At 35.1% G+C, this 13468-nt stretch overlaps 1 protein-coding gene across 1 annotated transcript; it reads right to left on the bottom strand.

Moving 5' to 3' along the window:
* Window positions 1-4904: 4904 nt before the first annotated feature.
* Window positions 4905-12432, bottom strand: Gr64a (Gustatory receptor 64a). The gene is made up of 8 exons (XM_017616734.1): window positions 12157-12432; window positions 11852-12046; window positions 11612-11787; window positions 8654-8776; window positions 8407-8561; window positions 7056-7218; window positions 6732-6821; window positions 4905-5034 (listed from the first exon to the last, which is right to left on the bottom strand). Exons 1-8 carry the CDS (start codon window positions 12359-12361, stop codon window positions 4945-4947), a joined length of 1197 nt encoding a protein of 398 aa, XP_017472223.1. The 5' UTR covers window positions 12362-12432; the 3' UTR covers window positions 4905-4944.
* Window positions 12433-13468: the final 1036 nt, after the last annotated feature.

The raw sequence follows: 13468 nt of genomic DNA, 5'->3' as shown, positions 1-13468 counted from the left end.
GGCAATGTTAATTGCAAGCAAAATTTAAAAAAAAAAATACCTCAGCACAGCTACTTATTTACCAAAAGGTGAGAGGGAATATTAGTATATGTGCATACCTACATACATACACCACTTAATTTACGGGTTTGTACATTTATTTTCACGTTTGTAGAAAATTGCACGTTTTTGCCAAAGTTGATGAAAACCGAAAACTATGGTAAACAGTTTAACGTGTCCCCGTTTTCTTTGCATTGCATGCAATCACCTACTTAGTTGCTTATTTGCTTGCACAAACGCATACACCTAGACAAATGTGGATAGTGCCGTTTGTGGGCGTGTAACCAGTTGAATGTACTTGCTGTTGCATATCACACACATGCACATCTGTATGTACATATGTATGTATATCCTTGCAAATGCGGTTGCAATTTGCTATAAGGCGTTGGTTGCTTGCCATGTTGCTAATTAAATCGTGTGACAATCGCAGATAAACATGACAACAAAACCAAGTACATATGTATGTACATACTGCACCAACAGCTACTGGAACAGCAACAGCAATAAGAGCAATAATCCTTGCAAGTCATCAACACATACATATGTATGTATGTGTGTACATTAGAGCGGAGCACCTTAAAAGCAAACAAAAAAAACGTTTGCCATGCACCCCTGAACCTTAAGTACTAATTTTGCAAGGCAATTTCGAACAAAAAAAATGTATCCGAACCTAGGGGTCGCCTTCTTAAATTTATCAGTGACTTCGACATTTGAGAGTATTTTTTTTTTCTACGGTAATAATCAAAATGCGAGTACACACTTCCTTACCAAAAGTGTACTGGTTTTTGGTGAGCTTTATGGGGCAATTCTCGCTAAGATAGTTTCAAGTCTTTTGTAAAATACCTGCAAGACAATAGGTAAGATATTTTGAAAACTTTTATTTATTCTGGCATGAAAGTCTTACCAAAACAAATCCCTTTCCAACTTTCATGGCGAAAATAGAGAGATATAATGCACATACTCTGTTGCTCGCGCTGCTGCAACAGTCGCAATGGGCGAGTCAGCAAAGAACTGGCGTGCCATGCAAGAGATCCGAGGCTCGAATCCGCGGGCAGTGGATTTTTTTTTTATTCAAATTTCCTGTATTTTTTTACATTTATCGATATAAAAAGATAAATATATATTTTTTTAATTTCGTTTAATTTTAAAAAAAAATTTTAAATAATTTTTTTTTATTTTACTTGTGTTTTTCTTTTTTTTAATTTCTTTTAACTTTTAAAATTTATGGTTTTAAAAAGAAAAATATTTTTTTATTTTATTTTATTTTTATAAATATTATATTTTTTAAATGTTTTCTTTATTCATTTAGTTTTCTTTTAGTTTTTAGGTTTTATTGGTTTGGAAAAATTTCCAATTTAATAAACTTTTTTTTATAAATTTTTTTTTTTANATTCAAATTTCCTGTATTTTTTTACATTTATCGATATAAAAAGATAAATATATATTTTTTTAATTTCGTTTAATTTAAAAAAAAAATTTTAAATAATTTTTTTTTATTTTACTTGTGTTTTTTTTTTTTTTTTTTTAATTTCTTTTAACTTTTAAAATTTATGGTTTTAAAAAGAAAAATATTTTTTTATTTTATTTTATTTTTATAAATATTATATTTTTTAAATGTTTTCTTTATTCATTTAGTTTTCTTTTAGTTTTTAGGTTTTATTGGTTTGGAAAAATTTCCAATTTAATAAACTTTTTTTTATAAATTTTTTTTTTTAGATACGTTTTTCTCAATTTAATTTTCTACTAATTTTTACGTTTTTTTTGTTTTAAAAGGAAAATTATTTTTTTAATTACATTTCAATTTAAGATTGTGTATTTATTTCTTTTTTGATAAAATTTTAGCTGTTCTGAGTTTAATTTTACTTTAATGTTTGGATTTTATGGTTTTAAAAAGATTTTTTTTTTAATTTCACTTGGTTTTTTTTTTGGAAACCTATTTTATTTATTTGCTCTTTTTTTAATTGAGTTTTTTTTTATTAAATTCTTTTTTGTTTTTATTGATTTTCTTTTCATTTTTTATTTTTTTCGTTTGAAAAAGAAGCACATGTATAACTACATACTTAATTTAATTTAATTTTTGAAAACTTACTTCTAAAAGAATAAAGCTTAAAGTTACGAAAAAGTTATGACCCATTCTTGGACTAAATTTATTTATTTATTTTGCAAATATATGCGCAAAATATTAGAGGCAGCGTTTGCTGTAACAAAAGTGTACGTTTTATTTTAAATGTTCATAAATATCTGTCTGTATTTTAAATTACCAGTTTTAAAATTACCAAAATTTGTTGTCCAGCGTATAAAAGACCAAAAATTAATATATGTATGTATAAGAATATACTTATGCCACGCTTTTAAATTACAAAAAAGGTATACCCAGTTTTTCAATTACCAGCTTAAAGTGTATTTGTAGTTATTACAACTGACGGTTAACCGACGACCGCAACGTGTGGTACGGCGCTTGCACTCTCTGTGGAAATTTCTCGAAATCAACTGTTTAATACATAAATGCCATAGACTAAAAAACATGGTGGTGAAACAAAAAAGATCGTTTCAATGCTAAATTTAAACTTTTGCTTTTTAGAACTATTTTTCAACGTTCTATAAGGTATACATATATCACTTCGTTCTGTTATATTGATAGTAAAGTAGTTTGTTACATTATTTTCATTTAAGGATATTCTTTAATTTGTTTGTCACGTGTGTCACAAAATATTCCACAAATGTGGAAAGTTGCATCTTGTTGCTAGTAGTATCCTCCAGTGGTTTCATGTACACATATACATATCTAATCAAATTTTCATAATTAATGAGAATCAGTCAGTATGTAATTACCAGACGCATTTATATGTACTTAGTATGTATGAATGTACTTACATATGCATTAGCGCACACAGGGGGTGGATTTTGGGGTTCAAATCGCCCCACCCACCCCCCCCCNACCTTAAAGCTTAGGATCCAGCCAAGGCGAATTTATATAAGGTGGTGTTATTTCATCAGCTGTGAGTAGCGTTTGATTGTCAAAATTTTGTATTTCGTTAGCGAGTAAGTGAAAACGTGAGAGTGTTTGTATTTTCTGTCCCCCTTTTTCATTCGGGGAAGAATAGTTGAAATTTGACAATGGCCCGCTAAAAGCAAAAACAAAATACAAGTAATTGTTGTATTTGTTGAATCGATACCACCTTATATCTGTGTTCGTATGGAAAAGTAGCTTATGTCGAAAGGCTGGCTTTAGTATAATGCGGCAATCCCTTTATTTTTTAAACGGCAAGGAATTTGTTGATGAGAGTTAATAAGAATATTGACTTGCTAGTATCGGAACTGTTTATTCTACGTTTATTTGACAAAAGTTGTTCAACGGCTTAGCGCCAGTGAGTCATTCGCAATCGTATGCTGCGAATGCCGATTTATACTAAAGCCAGCCTTTTGACATAAGCTACTTTTCCATATGAACACAGATATGTATTCGCCTTGAATCCAGCTCTCAAAAAAATATTTTTTATTATTTATGTTGCTTGAAAAAGCACACTTTGGTTTTGCTGTATATTTTCTTGAAGAATTAAATATACGAGCACTTTTCTTTAGAGCTGCAAACTGATATAAGAAATTTTGATAGAAGAAAATTTCTTTTCGATTTCTTGTGCGTAATTTTATATGAATTTTTCTCTTTTCTTTAGAGTTCTTAAAAGTTTTACTGCGAATGAAAACATTGTCCTATGCAATGCACACTCACTTACTATTGTTTTTGACACTTTACAGCCCAAAAGAGTTTACCACTGATACATACTTAACAAGGATTCGAAGATTTAATTTGCCAACTTCGAATTGGTTCCACCAAAATGAGCTACATATTAAAAATACAAGTTCAGTTAATTTTTTCGGTATTCGAAATATTAAACAAATATAAAAAATTGAGGAAAATGAACGTTGAAACTCTTTTTTACATTTTTTATTACTTTTGAAAGTTGACCGCATCTTGTGTTTATAGAATTTTTTATTAAACAAGTATTTTTTAAGAAAAAACACACAACCGGCTTCAGTTCTCATATACAAATTTAGGAGTACCGTTAATTTTTTCATGATCCAATGATCGGGCCTAAACCAAATTACAGGACGACCCTTGAGGTACCCTCATTCCGATAAAAAAAAGAATTACTAAAATCGGTTCACGTGGTCCAAAGTTATGCGGNCCTAAACCAAATTACAGGACGACGCTTGAGGTACCATCATTCCAATAAAAAAAAGAATTACTAAAATCGGTTCACGTGGTCCAAAGTTATGCGGTAGCTACGCAAAAAAAAAGAGAAAGTATTCCGACGAATTGATAACCTCACCCTTTTTTGAAGTCGGTTAAAAAAGTTTGAGTTCTTTGTTAATTTTGTGTTAATGAAGTGGAATTTATGAAATTTTTGAAAAAGTGTATTTTTTTTGGAGAGCATTTTATCTGAAGCGAATTTTCAGTTTTTTTCTGGTGATATATCTTTAGTAGTATAAACCCCTCCCAAAATATATTCCTGGGTGCGCCCCTGTACATATGTATGTATATTTGANAGAAAAAATATTCCGGCGAATTGATAACCTCACCCTTTTTTGAAGTCGGTTAAAAAAGTTTGAATTCTTTGTTAATTTTGTGTAGATGAAGTGGAATTTATGAAATATTTGAAAAAGTTTATTTTTTTTGGAGAGCATTTTATCTGAAGCGAATTTTCAGTTTTTTCTGGTGATATATCTTTAGTAGTATAAACCCCCCCCCCCAAAATATATTCCTGGGTGCGCCCCTGTACATATGTATGTATATTTGAAAGCACATAACCAAGTGTTGTAAGTTATGTAGTATGTATGTTTATTTAGCTCATAATAGCCATGTCTTGTTGTCATATCACTCTTCACTCTAATCTACTCTAATCTCTAAGAGCACAGATCGGGTAGTCCTTTCGTCCGGTTGGGTTCATCGAATTGCAGCAAAACCAACTCGTAGGTGACAATAGTGCCTGCCATCTGCATATAAAATAATAAGAAGAGCAAAAAGTGGGTAAGTCAGTATGTATATACATATTAAAGAACTGCAAAATTCAACATTTTCTGTAAAAATGTCTTTTTCAAAAATTTCATGCATTGCTATGTCATGTCAACTCAAACAAGGTGTTATGCCATGTCATTCCATCTCAAACATACTGTTTTAGAATGTCGTTGCTACTTAGCTAAGCTGTTGTTCGCTGTTGTGCTTCTGCAGCATATTTTTAATACTGTTTGATCCTGCCTTGGATGAAAATATATACAGGTTTTTAATTAGACAATTCTTTAATGCATTTTACTTTAATAGGTGCTTAAAAAATTTACAAAATCTCTTCCCGTATGTAAAATGTAATTAATAATGCTGACTATGTCGCATGTGTCGCATATGTTGCTTGTGTTGACATGCATAGATTTGATGAATGATTTGATTTTAATTATTCGACAGTGTCTTCATATGTTATTGTGAAACATGTATGAGCGACATAATATGAACTGGCACTTGCATGATGTGACACGTATTGCTATGTTTTATAGTTCAACATTTGCAGGCTTTTAATACATATAAATATATCTATAGACGCTTCACTGTGTTATGTTACATTCATAGATATCTATGTACATTAGGGTGGTCTTTAAATGTTAGGAAGCAAATTTGTACATCAGATTTCCTAAGCCTCAACCTCTGCATCGATGCTACTATAGTCGAAGATATCACATATAAATTTTGGTCCCGATTGGAGACGGTTAAGGCGTGTCGCACAGGGGTCAAAGTGCAGATTACCCTATGAATACGCCTTAACCGACTACAGTCGGGACCAAAATTTATATGTGATATCTTCGACTATGGTAGTTTCGATTTTGGGTATTTATTAGATTAAAAAAATAATAATTTTAATTTTTGAGTCTCTGTAGAGGAATCAGTACTTTGCCCACCCCCTGTGCGACACGCCTTAACCATCTCTACACTGGTGGCCCAAAGAGATAACCTCTGTCAAAGAGTAATGGTTTGCGGACTACATACAAGGCCTTCCTGCAGAGATGTAAAGAAGCCACCAAAAAAGGCCAAAAGGAAGGATTACTGCGATTGCATAGAGGAACAGTCGAAGGGTAATCGCTTAAAAACAAATGGCGGCTGGACGTCATCTCGTGAGTACATGCCAAAAGTCTTAACAAGCGCGCACTTTGCAGGGTGTACTTCGGAACTTAGCAGCGCTGTTGTTAGCTCTGGTCGCCAGTTGGTATTAGTGGGCTTCATTGCCTTACAAAAAATACTTTAGAATCAGGGATGTGCGTCGATATTTTTTTCAGGTACGACCCAGTGCACATACGTACATACCTATTTGTGGACATTTGACAAAACAATTTCTCTTTAGTGAGGACATTTTCCTTTCAAATATTTTTATTTTTAATCTTAATGAATGTTTAATAAATTTTTTTTCTTTTTAATTCGAACTTCTTTAAGTCAGTTTTACTCTAAACTCCAACCTACAGAAAGCACAGAAGTTGTACTGTCAAAAGTCCACAGATATCAACATTTGTTTGAATGCCACTGCCAAGCGGCTTCATGCAATTTTTTGATAAAAGAAAACATATATACGTCCAACAATTAGGGTCAAATTCACGGTGTACTGAAAATCTGTAGTTATTTACCGACAGTGAATTTGGCCCTTGAAACTCACCCCGAACAGCAACCTCCTTGTGAGAAAGTAGAATTTCTTGCCTGATAATGCCACCGTTGTAGTTGACATTTGAAATATTAGACGTTCCACCTGTTGTACATGGAAGAAATTTCAAAAAATTACTATCTAACTGTCAGGACGTAAACTAATACTAGTACTTGAATTATTTATTGAACTAATTAGTCTTCGCTTTAATTATGCAAGAAGGACGTATGGCTATTCACTTAGTTACCTACTTGCTTACTTGTAAGCATACATACATATGTATCTATATTTTCTCACCTTTAACCCAGCGCATATTCATACACTACCCTTGTCACTCACCTCGACACACCAAGTATTCGCTGGTATACGCCTCAGCACACTTAAAGCGTCTTTTGCTTCGTCATTGATGGATGCTGCTGTGAGAAAAACAAAAGTCGTACGTCCGATTAGGAAAAGTAGCGAAAACCAAAAGTAAACGTAATTAATTGGCCAACGTAATTTACTGTTGATGGCGTGCGCATGCACATAGACGCAGACATATACAAATTTACCAAAGTATGTATGTACATTGGATGTAGCAAGCGTTGAAGAAAGTGAAAGAAAAAAGAAATGGTTGCGTGAAAAAGTAATTAATGCAAATCCTGCAACCAGCTTTTGGCTGTAACGGCTATACCCAAGTCCATCGTCATGTGTGTGTGTGTGTCTGAGCGTTTGTATGTAGATATGTACAATAGGACGTACCACTGTACAAGCAAACAAAGAAAGAATTCGCCATACACTGCTGAGTCTAAGGTATTTTTGCAATTTCCTAAAATAAAAACATTTTTTTGGTCGAACCTAGAGGTCGCCCTTTTTACATTTTTCAATGAAACCTACATTCGGCAATAGGTTTTTTTTTAAATAGTTCTACTGAAATAAATAATTTAAAGATTTTTGGTGGGCTCTAATGTACTAACATTAAGGTGGTACGTTGGGTGACAGGTAACAAGTTCAACGGAAATAAGGTCAATTGACTTTATTTCGCACCAGGGTGGTCTTATTACCTGTTACCGGTACGTTGGCGTGTTAAAAACTGTAATCTGGTGGATAAGTACTAGAACGGGCTACTCAATAACTCTATCAATGAACTCTAGAACAGCGATATGTCATACTTTAAGCTTCGCCTGTTAATCCCGATGATATGACGAAAATGTAAAAATGCGACCCTACATTCGGCCAAAAAAAAATATGTTTCTTTCGAAATTGCTTAGCAAAAATATTAAGAGTCAAGGGCGTACGGTGAACTTTTTTTTCTGGTACAGTCTAATGTAAAATTATGTGCATAAGTGAGTGTATATGCGTTTGTTACAAGCATTGCAGTGGAGACTCGCAGGCATGGCTACGGGGTTAGCCGAATATGTATTTTAAATCTCTTTTTTTACGAGTATATTTCGGCACTTTAAAAGCAATAAAATAATTTTATTGTCAACATTTGACAAGAAGCTACAGCCGCTTAACTGTTGCTGTTGGCAAATAATTAGTGTGTGAAAGTGTAACATGGGTACAGTCGTCAGCCTTAAGCTTCTTTGTATAAATACAGCATTTATCTTAATCCTCTTTTACATAATTGTCATTAAATATTTTAATTGCAATTACATAAATATACATACATGAATACCTATTCAAGTATTAAGGTAAGTAGTTCACTTACTTGAAGATATTCAGTAGCTGGTAGCAAACGAAATATAAATTATTTGCACTGGATAGCAAAATTATGCCAGACAAATCCTCATCCACATACTCGAGTAATTCAATTAATTTCACATAGTGGTCTCGTATTTCCATAAAAATCGATTCAGACACTTCCTAGAATAGGTGACAGGATTGTGAAAATTTAACAAAACTAATTAAGATAATGGAAGTACAGAAAGATGTTGTCGTACACCTATAATTATTACCTTATCGAGCAGCGTGTGTATGCGCATCTTCATTTGCTCAAATCGATATGCGATGCCTTTGCCTATCATCATTATGAAAAGATCCATGTAATTCCACACAAATGTGCAGAAAAAATTCACTATCTACATATTTACGAGTACATAAAAGCAGATATACAAATATTAGTTGAGTATTAGTAGTTCTAGTTGGAGTTTAATTTGACAAATCAAATTTCGGATGAAACCAAACGTCAGGTATGGACATATCTATTAAAAAAATGTTGATTTTTGACATATTTCAGAGAATTGTGAACAAGATTTCTAGCATCCTACTTATATCTGTGGTCATTAGCAATAACCGCCTAAGTCAACTTAAGAAAGAATTTAGCTTTATATGTATAATAAAAATACGTAACTTTTGTTGGGATTTTTTTTTCTCGGAAGTGCCTTTTTCAACATCTAAAGGACGTTCGAACTTCAAATATTCCTGGGCTTCTAAAATGGACGGAAATGTTTTTATTAAAAACAAAAAAATACGAGTCTTCAAGTAGGAGAAGCTCTATCGTTTTTGTTCGTATTATCGACGTCCTGTTTCGACCGAAAGTGGGTTAAACTAACTGTAAGCATATTTTATTATAAAATCATTTAATTTTTTCCATAACCAATCTCCGGAATAGGGGTCCAATAAACATATTCACGGACGCATTGAAGCTGGACAGGAGAGTCGGAGGAGAGGTCTATTGTCGGAAACTCTGCAGCGTCTTTCAAGCAGAGGTGACCGCTATAAACGAGGCAGCCGATTGGCTATGCAGCAACCTCTTGCCAACTAGGAGGGTAAATATCTACTCTTATAGCCAAGCGGCTTTCAAAGAGCTGGGATCGCTTATAATACGCTCGAAATTGGTCGGGAAATGCCTGACCTCTCTCCCAAGTGCCTTGGAATACTTCCAAATCAAGCTGATTTGGGTACCGGGACACAGTGACAGAAATGGAAATTGCCGGGCTGATGAATTGGCTGGGCTGGGAACCTTCGAGGCCTTAACCTCGGATAGGGAGGGCGTAGGAGTTCCGTTGGCAACCTGTGGCTTACTTCTGGACAGATGGGCTCACAGTCGGCTCAACGAGCGCTGGGCGACAACACCGACATGCAAAGTTGCAAGGTCCTTCTGGCCGGTTGTCGACCGCGGGCGATCAAGGGAGCTTCTGCAGCTGGCTAAGCGCCACCTTTCGATTCTCACAAGTGTACTGACCAGACATTGTCATTTAGGAACTCACGCGGTGCGACTTAACATCGTCACAGATCTCTACTGCCAGGGCTGTTTGGAAGATGAGGTGTATTCATCTCAGCACTTCCTTCTCAGTTGCCCGGCATTCGCAAGACTAAGATTTAAGCACCTCGGTGCTCATTTCTTCAACACTCCTGAAAAGATCTCCGGAGTGGACATCAGCTGCCTGCGGAATTTGGTTCTGAGCACCCAGCGCTTCTCTTTTAACACAGAATATCTTACTTGCCGTTCAAAGAACTTGTGTAAGGTCTAATACAATGGACAATCTAATTAATGTCTCAGGAAGTCCCCCTGGTGCGGGGTCTGCCACAACAACCTAACCCTAACCTAGGTGTATTTTGGTGACCGCTTTATGGATTTCTACCAAGCTAGGTTCAATTATTTTATTAAGTCTAACTGAGCATGTTATCGAAAATGTTAGAAATCGGTGAAAAGCACCTGCTTATCACGTAAAGGCGGTTTGCCGAAAAATGAAAAGGCTATGTATATGTAGGTCAAGTTAGGTTGAAGCGGCTGCCTTCATCTAATGTACGTACATAGGTGAGAGGCACACTTAGACCCTGTGGGTCCATTGTGATACCAATTTAGAGCCCGTATTCGAACTCGTCCATTCACCTAGAAGTAGAACCAGTTGGTTAGGTTCAGAAAGCGCGAGAATTCGTGAATTGCTGCTTTGCTTAGGTCGGCCAGAAAGACAAAAAAGTGGTGGTAAAATGAGCGTCTTCGCGCCCACTAAGGGCAGGGCAGTGACATTGGTAGTGTTCCACACTCTCTATTTCGCCCATGTCGCGGCAACTATGGTAGAAATCATTGGCCGGCAAACCCATTCTGCTAGCATGCCTTCCCATTGAGCAGTGTGGTTCGTAATAATAGCGGTCACCAGCCTTAGTAAAGAGCGTTCTAACCGAATGAGTGTGTCAGATCTTTTCTTTTCGTGGCTAGGCCAGATTTGTCGAGTCGTCCCACACGTGGGTTCTTCTGGTCATCTTTTGTTTGCCTTCGAGACGAAGTATGTCCTGAACCATATCTTGGAGGTAGGTAAATCGTTAAGGACTTTCCTAAATTCTATCACAGTTATTGAGGAGATCATACAGCAATGTAGAGACTTGATAGCTGCTTGTCTATCGGAGTATATAGTTGCTGAAGGCCGGTTAAGAGAACGTGCGATAAGCCAGAATGCAGCCTCTTTTAAAGCCGCGTATTCTGCTTGAAAGACACCTCAGTGGTCTGGTAGCCTAAAGCAGAGTTCTAATGAGTAACCTGACAGAGTATACAGAGATAACTGCATTGAGGGTTTTTGTGTATCTACCCCGTAAACACTCAGGGCCGGTTGTTCAATGTCTGGTTATCAGTACTTGCCGGTTAAACATCATTATCGACGTTTTCGGCATCATGCACATAACATGTGATCGATAAAGCAGTCTTTGTATTTAAGCGGAGCTTCTACCTCCGATTTGTGCTAATCAGACATTGAACAACCGGCCCCTATTTAAACAGTTAAGGCGGATTCATCGTTTTAGTTCAGAACTTTTCTTCCATGTGGTTGTTGTTGCGTTTCTCTCTTTGAGAAGAAAAGTTCAGAAGTAGAACGATGAATCCGCCTTTATACCGGTATCAGAAATTTGTTCATCTACCCAGCCAAATACATATGTATTCCCAATGCAATGGCTTAAATTTTATCAAATCCACTTACCAAAATAAGGCAACCAATAAGCGTTGACTTCGGCAACAATTCAAATACGTAGTCATAGTTTCTGTAAGCGAATTCTTCGAAAGTGAAAGGAATAGTGATATTCTGGGCTGCACCACACAGTAGTGCTCTACGATATTCAGAGTATATAGCTGAGATAAGATAAAATATATGCTCCACTACATTATGAAAAATAAAAAAAATATATAATAATAATGAAATTTTTAATTGCAATAGGCAAACCTGCTGAGAATGCAATTACTGCGTATGCAGCACGTCGCACCCGAGTTGACAGATTTGGTTTGGGCATTTTGTAAGGTTTTCGTACGAATATCATTTCAGTGCGAGTCCAAAAGCGAATAAGGCGTGGCCAACGGGGCGCCAGCGTGAAGAAGAGCACCGTTGATGATTGAGCACATGCAAAGAAGACGAAGCCGACTGAATGAAAGAAAGTAATCGAAGAGTTGTTTTTTTTTTATGGAACAAAAATGAAAAATAATTTTGTAAATTGTGGTAGAACGAAAATAAATAAACATTAACAATCTTACCTAAATTTTTCGCGTCTACACCAATTTTTGCCAAATGTTTTATCATTGCAAAATTAAACGTAGAACTGGCGAATAAAAATATCAATGTAATCATCACTTGTATGGATCGGAATGTAAAGCGTACTTGACGCGGATTTGAATGGCCAACACCACGAACAGGCATCAGCGAAAAACATTGACCTATAATGAGTACTAAAGAAATCATATTATTTTAAAAGAGGTGTTTAACAGCTGATTTTCGTTTTATAATTTATTACATATTTAGTGTTTATAAAGATCTTTATATGGTTTATTGGAAAACCAAAAAGATTAAGTTATATGAAAAGCCGTTTTGATAGTTAAACATTTTTGTTTTTTTTTTTTGAATAAAAGTTAAAAATTAAAAACATATCTATCCAGAACTGGGGGATATACATAAATCTTATACGCCTAACGAGTTTCGTCAAGGATTCAAAATTGTTTAGCAAGGGGGAGTAACACAGCTCCAAGTCGTGGTATCACAAAGGACATTCAACTCGTGACCTAAGTGTGCCCCTGCTTAGCAGTGGCAACCATACCTACCTAATACCTTTCGACATTTTCTCTGACATCCAGGCAGTAAAATGGCGCTGTATTCAAAAGTAATACCTGAACATTTACAGGAATTGCAAATAAATGATGCCGAATGGAACTCTTCTGTCACACTTTGTGCTTTATTGAATTCTCTACGCACAAGTCTCTATTTAATCCAAAGAGGTAAGACATCCCAATAACTACAGTGATGTTTACCGGATATTGTGTGATAGGATCACATGCGTCTAGACTTTTTGCATAGTTTTTAATGCATACATTCATATTCATATTCATTTGGCATGTTTAGTGAAACGACATATATTTGAGATGTCAAAATAAAAAGTTCGTTCGACATAAAATGCATGTTTTCTTCCCGTTGAAAATCCTTTCAAGAACAATATTAACAAAACTTTTTCCTTGGAAATTTTTCTAACGTAACGCCAAGTAACGTTACGTCAGATAATTCAGCTGATTAAACATAAATCAGAAAAGATTCTACATTTAAAAACTTGGAGAATTAACCTTAGACATTTCCAATATTACTACAAAAACGTCACGCCAGCGTGTGTGTTTACTAATGTCGCTACTACCAACAGTTGTATCTTTTTACTGAATAAGGGGCCATTTAATTGCTATGCAAATCTAGAAAACCCTTTCTCAAATTTTGACTTTCTCGATATATTTTTTTTTTTTTAGATTTAGTCGTACGAGTGTCACGTAACGTCAGAATTGAAATACCCATATAGCAAGGTTCTATCAA

This window comes from Rhagoletis zephyria, unplaced genomic scaffold, assembly GCF_001687245.7.
Source record: "Rhagoletis zephyria isolate East Lansing unplaced genomic scaffold, Rhagoletis_zephyria_1.1 Rzeph_scaffold_01265, whole genome shotgun sequence".
NCBI lineage: Eukaryota > Metazoa > Arthropoda > Insecta > Diptera > Tephritidae > Rhagoletis > Rhagoletis zephyria.
This window is presented reverse-complemented; position numbering and strand designations above follow the sequence as displayed.